General features: G+C 35.1%; 1 protein-coding gene across 1 annotated transcript in view; it reads right to left on the bottom strand.

Moving 5' to 3' along the window:
• LOC113061646 (tumor protein p53-inducible protein 11-like) overlaps window positions 1–22930 on the bottom strand; it is a 51750-nt gene that overhangs the window by 11615 nt on the left and 17205 nt on the right. The window contains exons 2-3 of the mRNA XM_026230958.1: window positions 6066–6203; window positions 3701–3838 (exon numbers count right to left, since the gene is read on the bottom strand). Coding sequence (XP_026086743.1) covers window positions 3701–3829 — 129 coding nt within the window. The 5' untranslated portion in view covers window positions 3830–3838; window positions 6066–6203. The remainder of the gene's footprint in view (window positions 1–3700; window positions 3839–6065; window positions 6204–22930) is intronic.

The following is a 22930-nucleotide window of genomic DNA, read 5'->3' as shown; positions in this document are numbered from 1 at the left end:
CTCCTTGATAAGAGTGCTCCATCTTAACTACTAATCTAATTTCCAACATTCAGCAAGGACACACAAAATGATTTTCAAATAAATGCTTTTCTGACATGTACACACACACACACACTTTTAAAAACACACAAAAAAAACGACCAACCCTAAACCTTTGAACTATAGTGTAACACTAAATATTCTGATTTATTTGAATGAACTGCTTCATTTGCAATGACTCATAGAAATGATTCATAGAAATGAACAATTCACAAAGAAAATTTTACAGAAATGTAATTTTATAAAAAATGCTGGCCATCCAGATTTTCTTATTTTCTACTTAATTTAGAATTTTTAGTTGCAGTTTAGTCAGATAAATGCTACTTAAATTATACCACGATCCTGCTATGTTAAAAAAAATGCATTGCAGCTTCAATGTAGTTTTCTACATTGTTCACAAGGTTAGCTTGACTGGAGTTTAATTTAAGCAAAAAAAAGTCCCATCCTCAACACTGGACCTATCTAAAACTGGGCAAATCAGAAGATCTTTCATTGGAATTTCTGCAAATGGGAACTTGTTAGATGCCTATATCATATAATTTATTTTCAAATTATACTGAATAGCCACAGTGTGTTTACCCAAAATACAGCTAAATGGCCTTTGTTACATCCTACAAAAGCCCCTATATCAGTGAAATAACCACAGAGCTGAATCAGACGTGCTGAAAGGGGAAGCGCAGGACGGGGCTCTTACCACAGCTCTGAGTAACCCCAACATCTCCAAACAAACCAAGACACTTCACTCTGTATAAAGGAAACCCCACCCTCCAGCTCATGGAGAAAACAACAGCCGTTTCAACATGTCATGCTTGCTTTCCTGTGGGTGTGCAGCTTGAGAACAACTAAAAAAGTCAAATGGAGTGCTTCCTTTGTTTATTTTTAGTTGTGAATGGATCTATAGCTCTCTCTCGCAAAACAGATCAACAATTGTCTAGCTCACCAACAAGGACAATCAGCCTCAGATATGGGTCCAAGCATCACAGAGTGCATTTCTGTAGTGCAGCACTTTGTGTAAAAGTACCAAGCAAAACGAGAACAAATGAAATCAGAACACAAGTTATACCTGCTTTATAGTAAATGGCAGTAATCCGATAATAAAAGACGTGACATTTTGTGACAAAATCATTTTTCTCAAGAGCTGCATTTTTATATTAAAATGTTTCTTGAGGTGTACTTACAATGTATTTTTACAGCAAAAACTGCAATAATTTAGAAGTAAAATAAGACATTTTATACCCTGATTTTAGTCTTCTGATTTGAACACTTTAAATTGGTGCATAGTTTTTGAGACTTCAATGTAAATGCTCACTGCAGTTACTGGGTAACATCTTTGCATAGAAAATAATTCTTAAATTTCATAGACCTCTCATTGCATAAAACAGCAAACAAAGTATCATTTGTGTTGCAATAATCATGCCATTGCAACACTAATGATTTCATCACAAACAGTGCAGACACAATGTATCTCATTGAGCAGTGTACACAGTGTCATTTAATTTAACAAGAGTTTTGGCATGCAGAACTCAATCATGCTGAATTTGAATTTGAGTGAATTTGACAGCTCCATGGATTAAAAAGGGGCCGTAACTTGATCACTTTTTGTATATAATTGTATATATAGTGTGAAGTTGAGTTGACTGATTTTATGAGTCCTTGCATACCAAAAACCATTATAGGTTACAGATTAGGTATTAAAATTAACATGCTTCTACATTCTGTACCCAGGGTTTGAAAAAAGAAGTGTTAAAAGTTGTGCTATAATAGTAATAACACCTACAAATATAACTCATTATATGTACTAAAGACTTTTCAATTTACAAATCACCATCATTTACCTTGGATTTTCTAAGTGCACCATGGTTTTGTGGCAGAAATGTGGGATATTCATATCAAATTTTAATAATTTAGACATGTATTAAAAGGAGTAACGGAATGTAATTGCAATATTTTTTATGATTGAACTAGTGTTTGTGCATTTACACTAAATGTATAAGAGTACTGTTTCTCATACAAATACCCTGAAGCATTACAGTTACATTTTTATCAAGTTAAGCTGCAAACAGCAGGCTACGCTGAAGAAACTCAAAGTCTTACACAGTCACGTATAATAATCTTACCATCTACTGGCAAGTAGGGTTGCAAAAGACTGGAAACTTTCCATGGGAATTAATGGGAATATATGAGAATAAAATGAAAATTTACAAAATTGAACTGGGGACTTAAATGTAGTTGAGAAAAAAAAATGGTGAGGTGAGAAGGCTATTTCTGAATTTCTGCTCGTTTTGCCGGAAATACAACAGGTATATTCATTCATGAAGTGGAATGGCAAATTTGGCACAATTCGGAATAACAAATTAAAAATAGAGCTGTATAATGAACTAAAATTACTATATATACTATTTATATACCTAAAACTTCAGATGGATTGGATAATCGCCTCGTTCTACCACTTGGCAATATAGCTAAAAATGATATGTTTCATATCATTCGGTATCAATAATTATTGAATTTTTTTTATAAGCTATAAAGTGCAGTAGAAAAATAAATTGTTCAATTTAACCATTGTGGTTTTCATTAACCCAATTTATTATTTATTTAGACAAACAGTCAAACACAAAATAAAATGTAAACTCCTATTAAATGAAGATTAAATAAGTCTTATGTAAACTTTTGGTATATGTCACGAGCCTACAGGAGAGTGCAATGAGCAAAACAATGCAGTATATTAAATTGTCAATGCAATGAAATAACTATCCATAAAAACGTGCATAGCGTTTAAATTAACATATATAAATAAAATATAATTTTGTAAATTGCATAAACAGTTATGAACAAAACAGCATCATGTATTTATGCACTGCATAAATAAAAAAAGAGCCAAATCGCTAATTACACAGATTGCATTTGAAAAGACATGAGACGCAGTGAAAAGGAATAAACCTCCACAAATTCGTAATGTGTTTTCTAAAAGTTGAAACTGTTTTAACTTTCCTTGGCTTTCTATACATCTGTTGTGTGACACACGAGTGCAGCAATCATATTTTTTCCATTTAAAAAATTAGCTGAATATGCATTCTGTGTGAATGGCTTAGTTTCGGTTTTAACCTAATCAAGATCTTCGAAGCATTGAGCTGCTATATTTCTCTAATATTTTGAATGAATAACGCAGCAGTGGCACGTGTGCTTGACTACCAAAACATTAAAATGCAACAATGTCACTTACATTATCATCACCGCATCTCGCGCACCACTTCATCATGCTCCCTGATGCACACCTACCATTCAACTGTACAATTTTTGCATTCAAATGTATTTGACTAATAATTTTTTTTATTCACAATCTCCTCATCACAGCAGGCACAGCACTCATGTTTGTCTGCGTCGCTATTTTTACTCACATTTGGCAAGTGATCATTTTGGACTTTTGGACAGGAACTAATGGCAGCATACTACTCCAAATGTAACAGGTATAATGAACCCAAAATAATGAGCAAAAGACTGCATTATGTGTTTTTGTACAGCTCATGTCACACAGTGACAATATGAACATCCATTTTTCTGCAAGAGCATAATGCAAAACATTAACATGTGTATGCAGGTCACATTGAACTTGGGAGAGGAAATTAATAAGAGCAAAATAATGCAAGAAACAAATACTGACCTTTGACCTATGCACTTCTCCATCATCATCCTCTCCTCCGACACCCAGGATCTTGCGTGTCTTGAGTCGACTCACCAGATCGGTCTGACTGTGTTTCTTCATCAGAGGTGGATGAGGTTTAGCAGCCATTCCAAAAGTCTACAGAGGAGAAGAGGAGTTGCGGGAGCAAGATCAGATCTGATTTGTCACTACATGTTCACACACGTACTGTTCGCAACACACACTTCTGTGCACTGGGAATGGAGTTTTCATTCTTCTAGTTATTCTAATGAGACAAGATCTTTACTATGCACAATCTTCAAGAGTACCAGGCTGTCCTGACATACCAGTGAACCCCCAATGAGGCAGCAGGTTATTCAAAGGAACCAATTATATTTTGTTCTCAAAAAGGCAGCAAAAAAACATCACATGAGACAAAATCAGTCTTGACAAGCTCCTAAGTTGTAAATTTCCAGTCAAACTGGGACATGCTTCTATGAGAGAACTTGGATTTGAAGGCCCTGGCATGTGGACACAAGCCACTGTGACTTTATATCTAGCATCTGTGTCCTTCTTTCTTTTGTCTGCAATGTAATTTTACTGTTATTTGGACATAATGTCTCAAAATTGTGACATGTTAGGCCTTCAAATAGGCTGGTTCTTTGGACACAAGTGTTTTCTTCAATACTGCCGCTCCCTACACAATGAGTACGCAGTTTGCGTAGGGCACCAGCTCACGGGGGGGCACTGTCCCAGTTGCTCAAAAAAAAAGGGGGGGGGACAACGACGCACCATTCCCCTATCCATGTTCGCAACCGCTCGCACCTCATGTTTGTGGCTGAATGCAAATGATCATAATTGATTGATGGACATCTATGCCTGTGAAAAGACATCTGCAATCCGGCACACAAAAAAGAAAATGAAAGACAGTAAAAAAAAATGGCATAAAATTGGCTTGACATATGATGTACAATATTCGCAAATTTACGTACTATCTCTAAAGTAACATGTTATATTGGTATAAGCTTTTCTAACGTCAATAGCATTTGAGAATGACTTAACAGTCATAAAAACAAACTGTTAATTTCGGTGTCAACTATAATGCACACCTTTTACATTTTTTATAATTATTAAAATAAACTGTAATCATATATAAATTATGCTACTTTTTGACAACCGAATGGGCTTAAATTCATATTTAAAGCTCAATAGCATTTGAGGAGAATGACTAACAGTCAAAAAATAACTGTAATGTGTTCATTTAGGTGTCAACTACAATGCACACCTTACACATTTGAAAATAATATGAAAATAAATGGTAAATCATTTGTTAAAGGTAAAAATGAAGCCTGTGTATCACTTTCAGGCACATTCATAATCCTGGGAAACTTTTTTGGCTGTTGACGTTAATAACACGTTTTAATGTCAGAAATATTTTCACCATCCAACGCATTTAATATTCTCTCTGACTTTCCATGTTCCCTCACAAAAATTAGCCATGGTTTTAATAATAACACCAAAAATCTTGGTTCTTGTAGCCATGATAACTGCTAATTAGCCATGGTTTTGTTTCTTCAATTCATAATTTACAAAAAATTATTACGATTTTTTTGTTTGTTGGTTATAAAAACAGACCTAAGCCATCAGTAGCCTTTAAAATGACTAAAAATGCATTATGCAAAAAACAATGAGGCAACAATGATTGGTTAAGAACACTGTTAAAATACATAATGTAGGCTAATACAAAAGAAACAATTCATGTACATGTTATTACAAATGCCTGCAGGGAGCCAAAGGGTAATTGCTGCTGTTACACTAACAGGAGAATCAAATCCTTGTTTAGGTTATAGGCCAAACATTTAATTCAAATATTCATTTATTCTTTCATTTTTTTGGCCAGCTTTTTGCTATAGATGGCACTGCCTTTATAATATCTTCGACAAAAAACATGTGGACATCACAACCCTTAAAAAAAAGAAACCATGGTTTTATTATAGTAAAACTCCTTAATTTATATAATCAATTAGACAACTGTATTAATCAAGTCATAGCCATAAGTAGTGGTCGAGAGATACACTTGTAATTTGTAAACAACATTTATTTATTTACATTTTTATTTAAGTAAAGTTCTATTTTACCCATATAGTAGTTTTTTATAATATTTGAGGAAGGGGGCTCAACAATACAATCCTGCTTAGGGCACCCATTTGGCCAGCAGCGGCCCTGGTTGTCTTATTGGAAAAAGGATATTTGAATGTCAGAACTTAGACAGCACTATAGTTTTTACTGCTTGGCTTCAGGAATATGATCTCTCAGGTGAACGACAAAGGTCCGGGGCACCTGCAAGTGTAAAGGGACTGTCTTTCAGTGTGTGTGCTGAAGTCACCTGGTTTGGTGTACTAAGTACAGACGGTAGGTGCTCCCTCAGCAGAGGGAGAGAGAGGTTCTGAGTTACAATCGATGAGGAAGAGGATGAAATACGTCTGAGGCTCCAGCACTACTGAGCCGGGAGAAGTTCAGAAAGCTGCAAGAACAAAAAAGAAGGGCAGACTTTAAAAGGACAGCATCATCAATGAGCTCTTCAAACGGCAAGATGTAGTAGTCTACCAAAAAAGAGAAGTAGTATTCATTTCAGTATTAATAAAAATGTAATTAGACAAGCAGATTTTTAAAACAGAAAATGTTGAATTAAATTATACATGATGCATAAATTAATTAATTAATCAAGCACTGCAACAAATTGCAATAATTTTTGGCCACTCTAATGCTCGGTTCAGACCACATGATTTTAGCCTGATTTGCTTGACGTAGGGTTTCGTGAACAACAATGGGGTTCGGGAGGAAAGATTCCATCGTTTCAGCTCATGTAGTGAGTCATAGTGGACTGCATCTGAGATGCTTCATGACATCATGACAGAAAGACTAGCAGGTTTAAAGGGTTAGTTCACCCAAATATAAAAATTTTCATTAATGACTCTCCCTCATGTCGTTCCAAACCCGTAAGACCTCCATTTATCTTCAGAACACGGTTTAAGATATTTTAGATTTAGTCTGAGAGCTTTCTGTCCCTCCATTGAAAATGTATTTGAACTCAGAGGGAGTGTCAGCCACGTTAAAAAAAGTTAACAGCTTAAGTCATTTGTGCTTAATGCTTATTGGAGATGTGAACCATTACAAACGATTCAGTTCGATTTGGTGAACTGGTTCAAGAAGATCCGGTTCCATTGAGTGATTCGTTCTCTAACCGGATATCACTACACTGAAGTGAAAGCGCTCACAACAGACCCGGAAGAGAAGACAATGCTGAATAAAATCGTAGTTTTTGCTATTTTTGGACCAAAATGTATTTTCGATGATTAAAAAATTCTAACTGACCCTCTGATGTCACATGGACTACTTTTACGATGTTTTTATTACCTTTCTGGACATGGACAGTATACCATACATACATTTTCAATGGAGGGACAGAAAAACAGGTGTATTCTTGCATTTATATAAATATAATGGTTTATTATATATATATATATATATATATATATATATATATATATATATATATATATATATATATATATATAATTTTTTTATTGTGCATTTTTTTTCTCTACCAGCAAAAACTATTCCAAAATGTGTTAGAGCATCAATCTTTGTGTTATTATCAAGCAACAAATTATTATAATTGATATCAGGATTTAAAAAACATAAAAAGTTTGATGCTAACTCTTGGTAAGAGGAGTACTAGCTTTGTGCTGCCATATTTATAAGCATATAAATGTATAATTTATAATTTATAATGTGTAAATGTGTAAATCTAAATTAAATTAATGAGCACAGATTCTCTTTTATAAGTGTGCTCTGCTGCCGTCAGCAGCAACTTTAGTAAGCAGTTCACAGTTTGATCATGTCCTACTGATTACTAACGAATGATCACACAGCAAGACACTGTACTGCTTCTAAATACGGTGCTGCTCATAACTGATAGCATTACACTCTACAGGCAAAGGGCAGCAGAATCGTTAAACATGGTCATCTGTCACCTTGTGGTGATACATTGCAAATAAAGACTTTGAATCCACAACAAGTGCCAGACTAATGCTGCCAACTGTGCTGAACTGGTGATGCCTGTGAATCATTACTTCCTTTACTGAGCGATTCAGCCTGTGTGTGACTTTACCATCCTAGATAAGAGGCAGGCAATGGGGAATTCTTCAATCAATGTGCTGCAAATCGCACATATGAGCCAGGCGAAGCAATGCAAAAACATTGTTCCAATGCGTTTCTTGACAAGGCTGCTGGAGTGATGCTGATGCAGTTGCCTAGCAACCCCACAGATTGCGCATTTGGCACCCTCCCTCATTATTGAAAGTATATATTCTGTGATGAGGCTCTGTTCATCTTGACGTCTCACCCCATCGCTACCCGTCAAGCAGTCAAATCACGCCTTTGATGCAATTTAAAGATCTCTCAGCCATGTGTGAGTTTTATCGCCTGGTTTTGTCGGGTTGAAGGCTCCTTGTGATGACATTTTAAAATGAAGCTACTATGTATAGAATTCTGAAGCAATTGACATGGAAGGAAGAAGAAAAGGCTTCATTGTTCATTACAAAAATCCCAAACCTGTTTCCAGGCTTCAGAATTCAGCCTTAAGGTTGGGGGTTTATAAGGGGGAATAAAATATTAACAGATTTTTTTAAACAGCAACACACTGTGACTGTGAGAAAAACAGACAAGTGTGAGATTGTGTGAGTGAACGAAAGAAATTCAGCTGAAGGACAGAAACATTTCCCCTTAGCATCTCTGTCTTGGGATATTAAATATGTATACAACCCCTAGTCTGAATATGTCAATGGAAATAATCGTGGTAGCGCACGATCTGAGAGGAATTTTATAATTGTACTCACGCCATAGACAGATTCATCAATAATCCTGGAGAACTCTTGTTATAAATAAATTACAAACAATATTAGAACTGCCAGTCAAGCTGAATGAATGAAAGTAGTACGCAATCATAATTAGCATCAGTTATCCCTGTGGTGTTACATATAATTGCTTGTGTAATTCTGAGTCAAATAATCTTCCACAGCCCTTGCATCTTATAAATATGTCTAATACAATAAGACAAGTGCCATTTCCTGTACAGTCATATAAGTAAATTACTGCAAGTAATTTATCTTGAAGTAATATAGATAATATATAGCTATATAACTAGATATAATTATATCGATAAAGGTATTGGAAACAAATAGTGCATGATGACACATCTTAAAAAGGAATTTTTACAAATGATGAAAGCAATTTAGAACATCCAATAAAAAAAAGAGAAATTGGTGCCAAAATGGATTAAAATATATATATTAAATAAAACAAAAAAATAAAAAATAAAATACATAAATAGGCAAACAAAACAAAAAAAATAAATGAATGAAATAATAATAATAATAATAATAATAATAATAATAATAATAATAATAATAATAATAATAATAATAAATAAACTAATAAAAAATAAATGAAAAAATAATTTAAAATAAACAAATAATTTTTTACTGCTGATATTAACATGCATCTCTATGGAAGCCCGTTCCCGCCACAGTTGAGAAAAAAATATTCTGTAAGTCATAAGTCAGTCATCAAACTTTCTCATAATTATGGCTTAGTATCTCGTTATATTGAGAAACTTTCTTGTAATAATGAGAAAATGTCTTGTTATAATGACTTAGTTACTCATAATAATGAATTAGTTTTTCGTAATAATGAGAAATTTCTCATAATAATGACTTAGTCTCTCATAGTAATAAGAAACTGTCTCTTAATAATGAGAAACTTCCTCGAAATATTGACTTAATCCAAAAAAATATATAAAATCATCTGTTGGTCAAAGCCATGCAGGAACACTGCTAATTGGATAAGAGTTGCTGTTTCGTGTTGCATTCATATTTTGAGTCCACCTGTATAAACAACATGGATGTTCATTCATTTCTGTACTGAATTTGGTTCAATCTGTCTTTGTACTTCAAGCCACATTAAGCATTTTTCACATTAAGAGTTTCTCCTGCAAGAAGTGGGACGCCGAAGACCAAGAGGTTGCCGTGGTAATGAACAATGATGCTTTGTGCTTTTGAAATGAGATGGCTTAATGTATGAACATTGTATGCAAGTGATGCATGAAAGGGACAGCTAATAAAACTAATAAATAAACATTTATAAAATAAGTTTATATATGTAATGTCTTTCATTTCTTCATAATGAAGAAATGAAGTCCCACTGCTCCGGGTGTGTGCTCACAGTGTGTGTGTGTGTGTGTGTGTTCACTGCTCTGTGTGTGCATTTCGGATGGGTTAAATGCAGAGCACAAATTCTGAGTATGGGTCACCATACTTGGCTGAATGTCACTTCACTTCACTTCACTTCACTTCACTTTTATAAAATGCCTGAATTTCTTAACTGAGATATTAGTCTGGAATGTTTGAAGCCATAACTATCTGGCAGAGTAACACTGTTGCAAATAACGATTTCAGATAAATTATCTGTATGTAGTCTTTCGTTTAGTTAATGACAGATTAAAGCATCATGCACTTTAGATTACAGAACAAGCAATGTTTGCGGTGTTCCTGCATGGCTTTGACCAACATATGTCGCTAGCGTGCCTTCACTCTTGCGTTGTGCATGCGTCGATTAAGATTTTCTTGTTGGATTAAGTCATTATTTCAACTAAGTCATTATTAGGAGAACGTTTCTCAATGTAACGAGATACTAAGTCATAATTATGAGAAAGTTTTGCATTATTATGACTTACAGATCATATTTTTCTCAGCTGTGGCGGGAACTGGCTTCCATACGTCTCAAATATGCCTCCAGAGCACACTTGTAATTGGATTCCACTGAGGGAATCTCAATCTCAAAGTATGCTGTTCTGTTGGATTTGTGGCTTAGTGGCTTGACACTCAAATATAATCCATCTTAAGAAAAGTGATTAGATGATCAGAGCTTGGCTGAATTGAAAGTACACACCATAGGCTAAATGGTGTAAGTCACCCACAACATCATCTTAATTAAAAAGACCTTTCTCTAAGGGCAGCCTAAATGCACTTCATAAACAATATAATTGAAATCGCATTTTAACAAATAGCTACAACCTTATGTACTGTTGCTGGTCCATTAGTCCTAAACACTGAGAAACATGGCATGGTGCTTTTATTTCCCGAAAGCATCTGTCATAGTCGTGCCGCTGATGTGGGTGTTTAGTGTTGCAAATGCATCTCTCTCATTCCTCAGTGAGCTTGTGTTCTCCATTAACATTACAGCTGATATGATTTGTAGTTAAGATTACAAGCCCATGCTGGAGGTCTGGACATTTTCAACCACTAGCGTCAAGCTAGTAGAGTTGACAGGGTTGATGCTGTTCGATGCAAACCACAAAAAAAAAAAAGAAAAAACATTTTTAATATGTGTAATATTATTTATATATATTATTTTTATAAGTTCCTGCTTCTTTTTAGAGGATCTTAAAAGCATGAATATTAAATTTTTTCCATGTATGTTGCCTCACAATTAAACATCACGGTATTTTGGTGCAAATTAATTATACACTTGGTAATACGCAGGGTTTCCCATACATTCATTAATTTGTGGCGGGCCGCCACAATATCAACGCTGACGGCCACGGATTGATCGCAAAACTTTTGTGTTTTTTTTCCTTCTAAATATCGATAATCAAAACGAAATGACGGCGTTTTCATTAACCGATGTTATGCGACTAAAACGTCAATTTTTTCCTCTCGCGATCAGTCGTTCCATAAATCATAGCAACGGATATCACAGCCACCAGGCTAGACATTATATTATTATTATCTCCAGGTTCAGGTTGGTGTGTGTTGGTTTTTGTCCACCTCAATCTCCAGGTTTGTGTGTGTGTGTGTGTGTCCACCTCCAAGTCCAGTTTTGTGTGTGTGTGTGAGCCTGTGTTTGTCTGAGTCTGTGTGTGAGTCTTTTTGAATGTTTGAGTGTGTGAGCCTGTGTTTGAGTGTGTCAGTAAGTTTGTGAGTTTGAGTGTGTGTGTGTGTGTCCATCTCCAGGTCCAGGTTTGTGTGTGTGTGTATGAGCAAAATTTGCAACAAGAAGTCTGTGGAGCAGTCATAGCATAGAAAGTGTAGCAATGGCATAGCAATGTAGAAATAGCAATGTCTTTAAAGGGATAGTTCACCCAAAAATGAAAATTCAAAAATATATTTATATTTATATATTTAACTTAATCCATCCCCGCCCCCCCAGTCCCCGGTCCCCAACACCACACCACCACAAATAGAATCTAATTCTGTGGAAAACACTGATACGGCTGATACACTCACATTAATAACATTTCCATATGTTTTTGTTTTTTTTCTTTAAGCCATTTCTGTTAAGAATTACAAATCTGGCAATGTGTTACAGCAGCTCAACTCACCACTGGTTGTCCAATGTAAAATCTGAGCAAAACCATGTTGAAACCACTGCTATAGATCATCGTCAGATTACACCCTGTTTGTGTAAAAGTCCATCATTTCAAACACAGGCTGGGACAGGAGTTCTCAAACCTGATGCCATACTTAAGTCAAGCTGCTTTTCAGTTTAACAGGAAAACAGAAGAAAACGCATTTGACCTCATTGAAATTACACAAAAGGAACTTCTAACATCATGAAACTGGGGCCTTCAGATCATCTTGTTTCTTAGTATCAGCACTGAAGAGCTCCTTGTATGGTTACTGATACACGGTATGAATTTCTCGCAGTTCTCTCAGCAAGATATTTCATCGCTAGACTCCTGTTAAATATGGACTGCTGGATGAAATGCAAAAACATTTTGGTTAAAAATAAACAATGGGATTAATATAAATAATGATGTGCTCAGTTTACAGTTCTGTGCAAAAGTTACAGTCGTGGACATTTATCAACTAATGGTATGCAATTAATTTTTCAATGACACACAAAAAGCATATTTTACTCTGTATTTACACTGCAGTCTTGGCTTGTCATGTCACTCTCTTGGACTGAATAAACTTGCACAGCTAGTGCAGCTGCTGAAGAGACCTACTTAAACAAACTCCACACCTGTTCAATCTCTCAACTCCATCTCTCTCTATGCATCCGTCCATTGGATGTACAAGTGCATCAGCCACTTATGGTTTTGGTTGTTATAGTTAACTTGACTAAATATTTACATACATACAGATTCTTTATTTATTATGATTATGCCAATAACTGATTTAGCAGTGATGTCTACTTTCTCAGGATTATATCTGCCTCCATTTTCAATGCATTCTGTGAAATCTTTGAATATAACTACATAAACTAGACCTGTAGAATCAAATATCTTTACACTCATTTTTAAAGGTAAATTTTGGAGGCAACTCTCTGCCAAGAACAACAACAACTTTAATGTTAAGAAATAACCCTAAGGTACAAAAGCTACAAAGTAGATCTTCATACCATATTTACCCATAAACGGTACATATTAGTACCTTAAACGTACACATCAATACTTTAAAAGTACATGTTAATACATAAAGTGTGATTGACAGTTCTGTACCTTTATTCTGAGTTTACCAAAAGAGCTATGCAATTTTGCATGTATAATTGTAAATAAAACCCTATATAATTGTCATTAAAAACCCACTTATATGAGGTATATAAGGGCACAATTTACCCATTATGTTTAGATATGAATTTCAAGCCCTACTACAGCAGAACAGCTAATAACAAGCCATAACTAGGGTGGTGGAACAGATTTGCTCCAGTTTCCCTATATAAAGCTACAGTCTCTTGATTACTTTTTAGCAATCAGAGCTTTGCTAATGAAGAAAGCATGGATTTTATAAATTATGTAATCCTAACTTGCACTGATTTCATAATCATATAGTGCAGATGAACTTAATGAACTGAAGGGTGATTCCTTCTACTTCGACCTGCATTTCCCACAGTTGCTGTGTCAGGACAGCCATGATGGGTTCTGAAGATTTGTGCTTGAGGAGCTCTCCTGCACTTGTCAATTTACACCATTTCACGGTCTGTCACAAGAGCTTACTGTGAGTCACAGGCCAAAAAAAGTAGAACGCACTTGTTGATGCACCCAGCTGAGACACGGCAGAGCTCAGCAACAAACACAACCTATATTTACACAGAAATACAACCAAGAGAGAATAAGTGGCACTATGTTGTGTTGGTACACCTGCACAACTAAATATTTTACAGGCAGAAAGTAAACAATAAATGAATAATACAATTAGATATCAAAACCAGCTGGATAATGCAACTGTTTCAATTCCTTGTTTAGCTTAAAATGATGTGTCCAGCTTCTGGCTGTTCTCTACATTGAAACTCTATTGTTTTCTAAAATGCTGGATGGTTTTCATACTCTTAGGCCTTGTTTATATTCACTTTGGGTAATTAGATCACAAGTGGTCAGTCAAGACCAACTGACATTTACAGCGGATACTGGCGTGCATCTCAAATATGTTTCTTGGGATTTCAATGGGGAAGATCTCTGATTGGGATCACTTAACACATCAGTAGATAAATAATACAAGAACAATTTTAAATAAATGAAAAAACAAACAAAAGTAGATGGTGGGGAGTTTGAATGATAAATTAAACGCGAAGATTAAATTACATTTTGTCCAATAAATGAAATATTAAACCCTAATAAAAGCTAAAAATTAGTCATTTTGAAATATTAAATCTACAGTAGATTAGTTTTTTTTTTAAGGCATTACAACATTAAAGAGATACTCCACCCCAAATAAATATTATTTTTCATTAATCTTCGTTAATGTTGTTTCAAACCCGTAAAATCTTTGTTTGTCTTCGGAACACAATTTAGGATATTTTGGATGAAAACTGGGAGGCTTGTGACTGTCCCATTAACTGCCAAGTAAACTGGAAACTGAAACGACATGAGGGTAAGTGATTAATGACAATTTTCATTTTGGGGTGGAGTATCCCTTTAAACAGAGTATGAAAAAAGAAAATAATTCAGAGATTAGCTAAAGACTACTTTTGATTAAATTTAAAGATGAACTTGTGGACCAATTCAATAGAATAGTGACCCAAAAAGAGTAATTCTTACAAGAATTTGAGTATTTTAGTGTTCCTTGTGTGCCTTGAACTGCTAACAGAACTGGAAGTCATGAAAATCCTTTGTTTTCAGTTGTTGTTGTTTTCAGCCTTAGAGAGATAACAGTGCTGTTAAATGAACATGCATCTACTTCAAGAAAAGAATATTGGAAATTCTTAAATTGTGAATTATTTGTTACGTAAACACTTTATAATAACTGCACACTATTAATCATTAATTAAGCATTAGTAAACAGATAATTCATAATTTATAAAGCATTAATATACAGTAATAAGCAGTTTATAAATACAGATATAAATGCTTTATTCTTGTGTGTATTTTCATACTTTATTCATGATCAATTTATCATTTCTCAATGAAGTATACCATTATTTACAAACCAGTTATTTAGGAGTTGCCAGTGATTCATAAGATCACAAGAAATTTAGTAAATTCAGGTAGTTAAAAAGAATTTAGTAGTGGTCAGTTAACTAGTTATGTGAGCTCATCTAAAGTGAGGACTAGTTATGCCTTGTAAAGCATTTATAAAGGATATTTAAAGGCTCAGTTATCTTCTAAACAAAAAACAGAAACAAACACAACACAGTGATACAGAACATATAAATATTAACAGCCTTTAAATCTTATTTGTAAAAGCTTTACAAGGCATAAATAGTCCTCACTTTAGAGCTCACAAAAATAGTTAACTAACAACTACATTTGTTTTATAACTACCTGAATTAACCCTGAATTACAGTAGAAATACATGTTAATAAACCATTTATTAACACTATAAGTAACTATTACTATATGTCTGAATAAAAAGATGTATGAATGCACATTTAAATAATTTATTAACCATTTACTTACAATTTCTAAGTGATCTTATGAACCACTGACAACTCCTTAATAACTGGTGTGTAAATAATGCTATACTTAATTTAGAAATGATAAATTGATCATTAATAAAGTATGAAAAAACAATTATTAAACACATTATAGATATGCTTTTAAATCAGGTATAAAGCATTTATATCTGTATTGATAAACTGCTTATAAATGTTTATTAATGCTTTATAAATTATTAATTAACTGTTTCCTAATGCTTAAATAATGATTAATAGCATGCAGTTATTATAAAGTGTTACCCGTAAATGTAGTAGCTGATTATCTCAGCACCATCTGTGTTACATTTAGCACATGGCCTCAGCTATCAGTTGTGCACTAATTCACTTCTCACTCCCAGAAGAACGCATTGTACCTCAGCTGCCTGCATGAAGCTATATTTGTACATTGACAAAAACAAAATCAATTCAGAACATACGCAAAGTCGATCGACATCACACTGAGTCAAACTCACAGGAGATGGACGTGCTAACAAATCCAGCAGAGTCTCTTGCAGTCAGTCAACAGGTCTTGTATACAATCATCAACTGACATCAGATGTCTCCGCTTTGGCTGATAAATAATACAGAAGCTGCAGTTTGGTTTAATCAACAGACCAGCAGTACGTCCCTAAAGACATGATGACATTAGACCTCATGTTACCAGAATGTCATACTTCAGTCCACAATTTTCAGAAAATGACAAGCTGTCAGCACTGCAAGAAAGTCTAGAAAAAAAGACTTCCCCAATCTCTTGCAACAATGACATGAGACAGGACACTGCCACAATATCTCAGTGACATTTGAAATATTATCTGATAACTGGTGGATCTCAGTCTGACCAATCAATACATGCAATTTGAAGATATTAACAAGCGCATAACACCACAGACAATAAAAAAACATTGCAAAGGAAGCAACGTATACACACAAGCTATATTTAACTGAAATAAGCATGCATACAAATAAACACGCTGCCCTCTCAATTGGACTTTTATATAATAAACATAGACACTACTATGATTCATTCCACTGCAGACAGGAAACAACCCTCCAGCATTACTCAAGAGAGTCATTGAGATGTCTTTCTTTCTTTGATTAACATACTCGATGTGATGGGCCACAGTTTGACGTCAATTTGTAGACTAACCCAGGAGGCTCCTTTGGGAATTGAATGGAGGTTTAAGAATATAGGTTTTTTGGTGTGTGAGTAAAATTAGGTCTGTGGTTCACTTTAGTCAGTTATGTACAGCTATACCTCACAGGTGAATTCTGAAAGGGCTGAATGCCTTAAATTAAAGGGATTGTTCATTCATAAATGAAATTATTGTCATAGTTTATATTTAAATGAAATTTCCTTTTTTGTCTTTTTTTTTTTTAAAGACTTATTTTGTTCAACAAAAGAGAGAAAATCACAGGTTTGAAGTGACATGAGGGAAACAAAATGACAATTTATTGGGGCAGGGGGGGTCCTGGAGGTCTATCACTTGAAGTTGCTAATACTTTGCTAGTTACTATGTTTAGAATAGTGAATGTGTGCATTCCTGTTAAACATTCTACCTCTGACCTGTTACCAAACAATCGTTAATGTAGTCATTTTATACTGTAAATATATTTATATAGAGAAAGAGAGAGAGAGAGAGAGAGAGAGAGAGAACATATTTAAAGGTCCATTTAGTAGTTGTTTAGCTAGCATTAACATCACAGTTCTTGCCACAGTTCTCATGCAATTGATGTACTGACACCTCGATGCGGATAGCACTATACTGCCATCTACTCACATGGTTCAGCACAATCTTCTCGGATTTTTATGTAAATTGCACAGAGTACGTTTAAGAAAGTGGTCTACACCAGTGGATCTCAACTCCGGTCCCGAGGACCCAACCCTGTTATACTAGTGTCATCCGAATAGGGCTATACTGATGTTCTCGGTATTCTGTATTTGGAATGGATTAAAAAAATTTGCAAAAAATGTTTGTATATACATATATATATACATATATATATATATACATACATATATATATATATATATATATATATATATATATATATATATATATATATATATACATACATACATACATACATATATATATATATATATATATATATATATATATGTGTGTGTGTGTGTGTGTGTGTGTGTGTGTGCATGTGTGTGTGTGTATGTATGTATGTATATATGTGTGTGTGTGTGTGTGTGTGTGTGTATATGTATGTATATGTTTTGTTTTTTTTCACATAAGTTAAAGTTACCAAACTAAAAATAAAATTAATAAAAAAAATAGACTGAGTAAAAAGGCTACATGTCACATTTATTGTCCAACTACAAATATTTCAGCAAAATGTATACTTTAAGCACTATTCGGACGGAACTAGTTTTACAGGGGGTCATTAGAGAAATCTGCGTTTCACAGATGTACTTGGTGATTTTAATCCCGTCCGAATCTGCCACGTCTGTGTTTTTCTCACACAACCTCTGCGATAATTCCAGAGCAAATTACCTACTGTTTTTCAGCAAACTCATTGATCCTCTGAGAAAACTAATCCCGTCCGAATGCGTATGTCTGTGATTGCCGGTGATATTTTATTTCACAAAGCGTTTCCTTGTGTGTTTTGGCCAACGTGAATTGCCGTAGATGCTCTTACCGCGCGGATGTTTGATAGATTTGCTTAGCGGCAAATAAATAATAATAAAAAAATAATACAAATAATAAAATCAAGAGCAAGATCGCGTAAACTGTTAATACCGGCTGTTGTAATATCAGCATCAGGTAACATTACTCGCGTTCATTTATGCACTCAGTTACATAATGTTTTAATTACATTTAATAAAAAAAAAAAAAAAAGGAAAACAAGTTAAACTAAAGGAACCACACATTAACATGGTTTTAGTATTTATTGTGTAATAATACTAAGGCAATCATTCTGAATGAATGCAATGCACGCATACAGAGCGCGTGATCTCCGTGACGCCCAGATGCACAAATCAGACCCTCCCACCTCTGTAATAAACACAGAGATGTTAGTCCCGTCCGAATTGGTACATGAAAATTACAGACGTCAGTTGGTAAGAATCGAAACTCAAACGTAGTTTAGAAAACTAGTCCCGTCCGAATGGTGCTTTAATCAGAGTTATTGTCCTCCTATTTCACTGACCTCTGTCTGTTTCTGCCGGTCTGTTCTAAATGAAGTCTGTGGAGTTTAGCGAAGAATCACTAAAGCAAAAGCTCATGCACTTCTGACAGCAAAATGGAAATATTTACATTTACAGATGGAGAATATACCTGTAAAATGTAATTTATTCATTAAGGAAAACATCTCAAACACATTAAACAGTGAGTTTCTGTCAGCCTTACACGCAGCCTTTCTGTCAGGGCATCTAACGGGGCGAGCGCGAGACACTTTGAACTGAAACTATAAACTATAGGCTACTAGGAGAAATAAAACAGAAATGATTCAAATGCAAAACAAACAAAAAGACGCTATGATTGGTTGAACTCTTCATCTTTTTCTGTTGCTTGTTTTGAATACTGCACGTGAACAGAGGTCTCACTAGATTTTTGTGTAGTTTAGAGTGATAAATCATACCAGCTACGTCAAAATGCGTAGCTGCCACGCAAAATGAGTACAGGTTGGCAGGTCTGGAAAATATAAACATCTGTTATTTATCAAACTTACAGGTTGTAATTCAGTGGAGCCAGCTATAGCCCAAACAAACTGGGTACTAAGCCATCTTTCAAGAGTGAGCATTTTGTGAATCCGACATTAAACTCACAGAGAGTAGAGAAGCACTCGTCAGTAAAATGAAGGGAACACAATAAAGATTGGGGGGTTGTACTGATGTGGTACAGAGGAAAAATTTATTTTGTCCACTGATTCTTTTTAGCCTCATCTTTTGGAAGTGAAAATAAAACATACTTTCACAGCGTAGGACACAGTGTCTTCTCAATAAGATGTTAACCAGTAACCACACAAACAAACTACAGTGTTTGAGGGCAGGTCAAGTTGTTCGGCAGCCTGCCAACGTAGAACATATGCGGGCATTACACAAATGTGTAACCCATGACATGTAGCAATCACGGAAATGGGATACTGAAGACTAATTTGGATAAATGTTAAAATAGATATAAAAATATAAAAATACTGATTTAAAGAAATCGATTGTATACATAAAAACAGCATGTACATGCAAAACATGTTAGTTTGGAAGCAAAGGGTGACTTAAAAAATGCAAAAAAAAATACATAAACATTTAACAATTGTGTTAAAAAGTATCATTTTGTTTCTTTAATAAAAAAGGATAACATTTGATTTAAATCTGCTTTGATTTAGTTAATCAATTATTTCAAATTATTATTTGAAAAAAAAAAATTATCATCTACTATCCACCTTGGCTAATGAGCTAAAAGGTTAATTTCTTCTTAGGCTATTTTCTTCTAAAATCTTCATTGACGTTGTGGAATTCATTTATGTTGTAGAACAAAATGTGAAGTTTTCTTGAAGTAATGTTAACCACACACCTTATTTTACTAAAACCACTATTCTGGAAACTCCTAAGCGAACCCAAGGCTCAAAAATGCTATTCAGAGTTTAGGATTCAGGCATTGAGAGATTAAAGGATCATGCTTATTTATATATTATACACACACACACACACACACATATATAAGACTAGTTTTCTCACTCTTGAGTGGGTGTGCGAAGAACCGCCAGCGGAGCCCATGTAATTTGCGCTCCAAGCATGCAAAAACAGATGGCCTTGAAATCAAAACATTTGCAGATGAGATGATTCAGTTTTGTTTGCAATGGCTAGAGTGCCATAATAATAATATTCTGTCTTAAGCTATTTCACCCTTCGCCAAGCGGAGGATGACAGGACAAGCGCACACAGAAACCTCCATCCTGAGATGTTCAGAAGAGGTTGGCCCCCTGAGTGGCAGCAGCTTGCTGACAGCTCATTAAGCCTCTGTTCATGCTAATGTGATGAAACCGTGAAGAAAAAGCCACTCAAACATCTTGTCTATCCCAACATACGGCTGATATTTCGACCAACAAAATTCAGCAGCTCGAGTAAACAAAAAAATGACACCAAACCACATCAAAGCACAGAAACGGACACTGCACTAGCAGAATAATGAAGACCATTGGCAGCACATCCTGATATCGCCAACATGGCCCTCGAGCCATAAAAGCACTTCAAAGAATTCTACTTACTCGTTCCTTGTCATCAAGCAAATCACACATTCATCTGAAGTGACTTCCAGTACATTAACCACAGGAGCAACTGTGGGTCAAGTGACTTTTTCAAGGGCCCAACAATGATAGAGCAGGAACTTTTTAGTGTCTTACCAACTCTTTGTTACTTACTGTGACTTAGACTGTATCATAAAAGGTGTCAATCAAGGGCACTTTCTAACACCCTTGTTTGAACAAATTAAATTTAACATGGGCATTCACAATTTTCCTGCGGGAGAGAGGAGAGCACATGCACACCCCATGTGTTACAGCCCAGTGTCTTTACAGCTAGTGAAATTAGAACAAGACAGCCTAAAATAGCAGTAGACTAAGAAAGTACAGCTGTTAAGTTTCTGAAACCTTTGGTTTCTCTATTAAGCCAATAATTTAGGCTGCTCTTTGGGTACTTCAAACCTATAACAAAATTCATAAAATGGTGTGCAGATCTTGCAAGAAAAGCATGAAAAACACAATATTCCTCTTGAGGCAGGTTTTCATGGTCCTCACCTCAACCATCAATAATTGTGTTATTTCCATCAGCAGGAGTCTCCACCAATGACATCTGGTCTCCTGTAGCAGCTGTGAACAGTTTCAGGCTACTTGGTTCTAAGCCTGGTATACTGACATAGCTGTAGACACATAAGCCTCTTTCACACTGCACGTTGGTCCCGGAAAATTGCTGTGTCCCTTCTGTGTGAACACAAACACGTCCCGGGATGGATTCCAGGATTGATACACGATAACATTACTAAGCAAAAATACATAGTACATAAATTTTTCCCCCTCCAGTACCGAAAGCAGAACCGATACCGTCAGATCTTACTGATACTACGGTCTTTCATAATTTAGCCCCGGGGCCATTTTAATACCGGGTTTCGGTACCCATCCCTAGTGTCAACACACGCACATATTCTGGGAAATCACTGGCAGTGTGAAAGGAGCAAAATCTAGTGACCCAGGAGCAACTGCCAGGACACATTGCTCATGTATTTTTCCGGGAAATTTTTAGGGTCACTCACACACACCCTATTATATCATTTAGCCCACACAGAGTGGCACATACATACAGTACATTCACAGTTTTTATTCATAGGTAGTTCATTGCCTTGGCTGTACCATAAATACTTCCATTCACAATGATGCCATATGATCATCTGCTCTGAGTGAACAATTCTTCAAAGAACTTTTTGTGACCCATGCTGGCAAAATGAGTCAGAATGTGCACAAGCTAATTTTGAGCAACAGGCAAAAAAAGTGAAAAATGGCAATTAAGAAAAATTAGTTCATTAAGCGATCCAGAAATCTGGATTCTCCAAACAGACATTAAACATCTAATATTATCTTTATTTGTATGTTTTCTGAGAGCTGTACCATTTTCCTCAGATTGCTTCTTGATGACTACTGCTTCCCCTAATGCACAAGTTTGGTATAGTCGTAAAGTGCAGCATTAAAGCAAATTCTTAGTGGCATGAGTCTGAACCAGTGAAAAGTGATGTTCAAACCCATGCTGATGTAAACCAAATTACTGCGCTGACTGACACATCCAAATAGTGTGCATAAAGACACGTCTCTCAGACAGCACGCAATCCCAATATACACATATAGACGGAATTACTGTACTTCAAAATATCTAATATAATGTCTTGGCAAGTATTCACACAAACATAATCTGTTATGTCTCAAGTGAACATTTGGTTAACTGTTTACATCTGATGTGTAAAATTAGATCTGTGCCTTACAGTAGGTCTTAATAGGCCGTCTGTCTCATTAATGCTAATCTAACAATAAAAGAAAAGAGGGAATCACTATTCATGATTGAACTGCTTTTGTAGTTTTAAAGGGATCATTGGATGCCCATTTTCCACAAGTTGATATGATTCTTTAGGGTCTTATAAATTACACTTTATGCTTTTTTTTTCTTTTTCTTTTTTTACAAGGTTTAGCTATTTTTATTTCACATAACACAGCATTGCATTCACATTGAAAAAGCCTGAATTTTAGTCACCCATGAAGCGGGGGCTTAACTATTGCAATCAA

This window comes from Carassius auratus, chromosome 43, assembly GCF_003368295.1.
Source record: "Carassius auratus strain Wakin chromosome 43, ASM336829v1, whole genome shotgun sequence".
NCBI lineage: Eukaryota > Metazoa > Chordata > Actinopteri > Cypriniformes > Cyprinidae > Carassius > Carassius auratus.
This window is presented reverse-complemented; position numbering and strand designations above follow the sequence as displayed.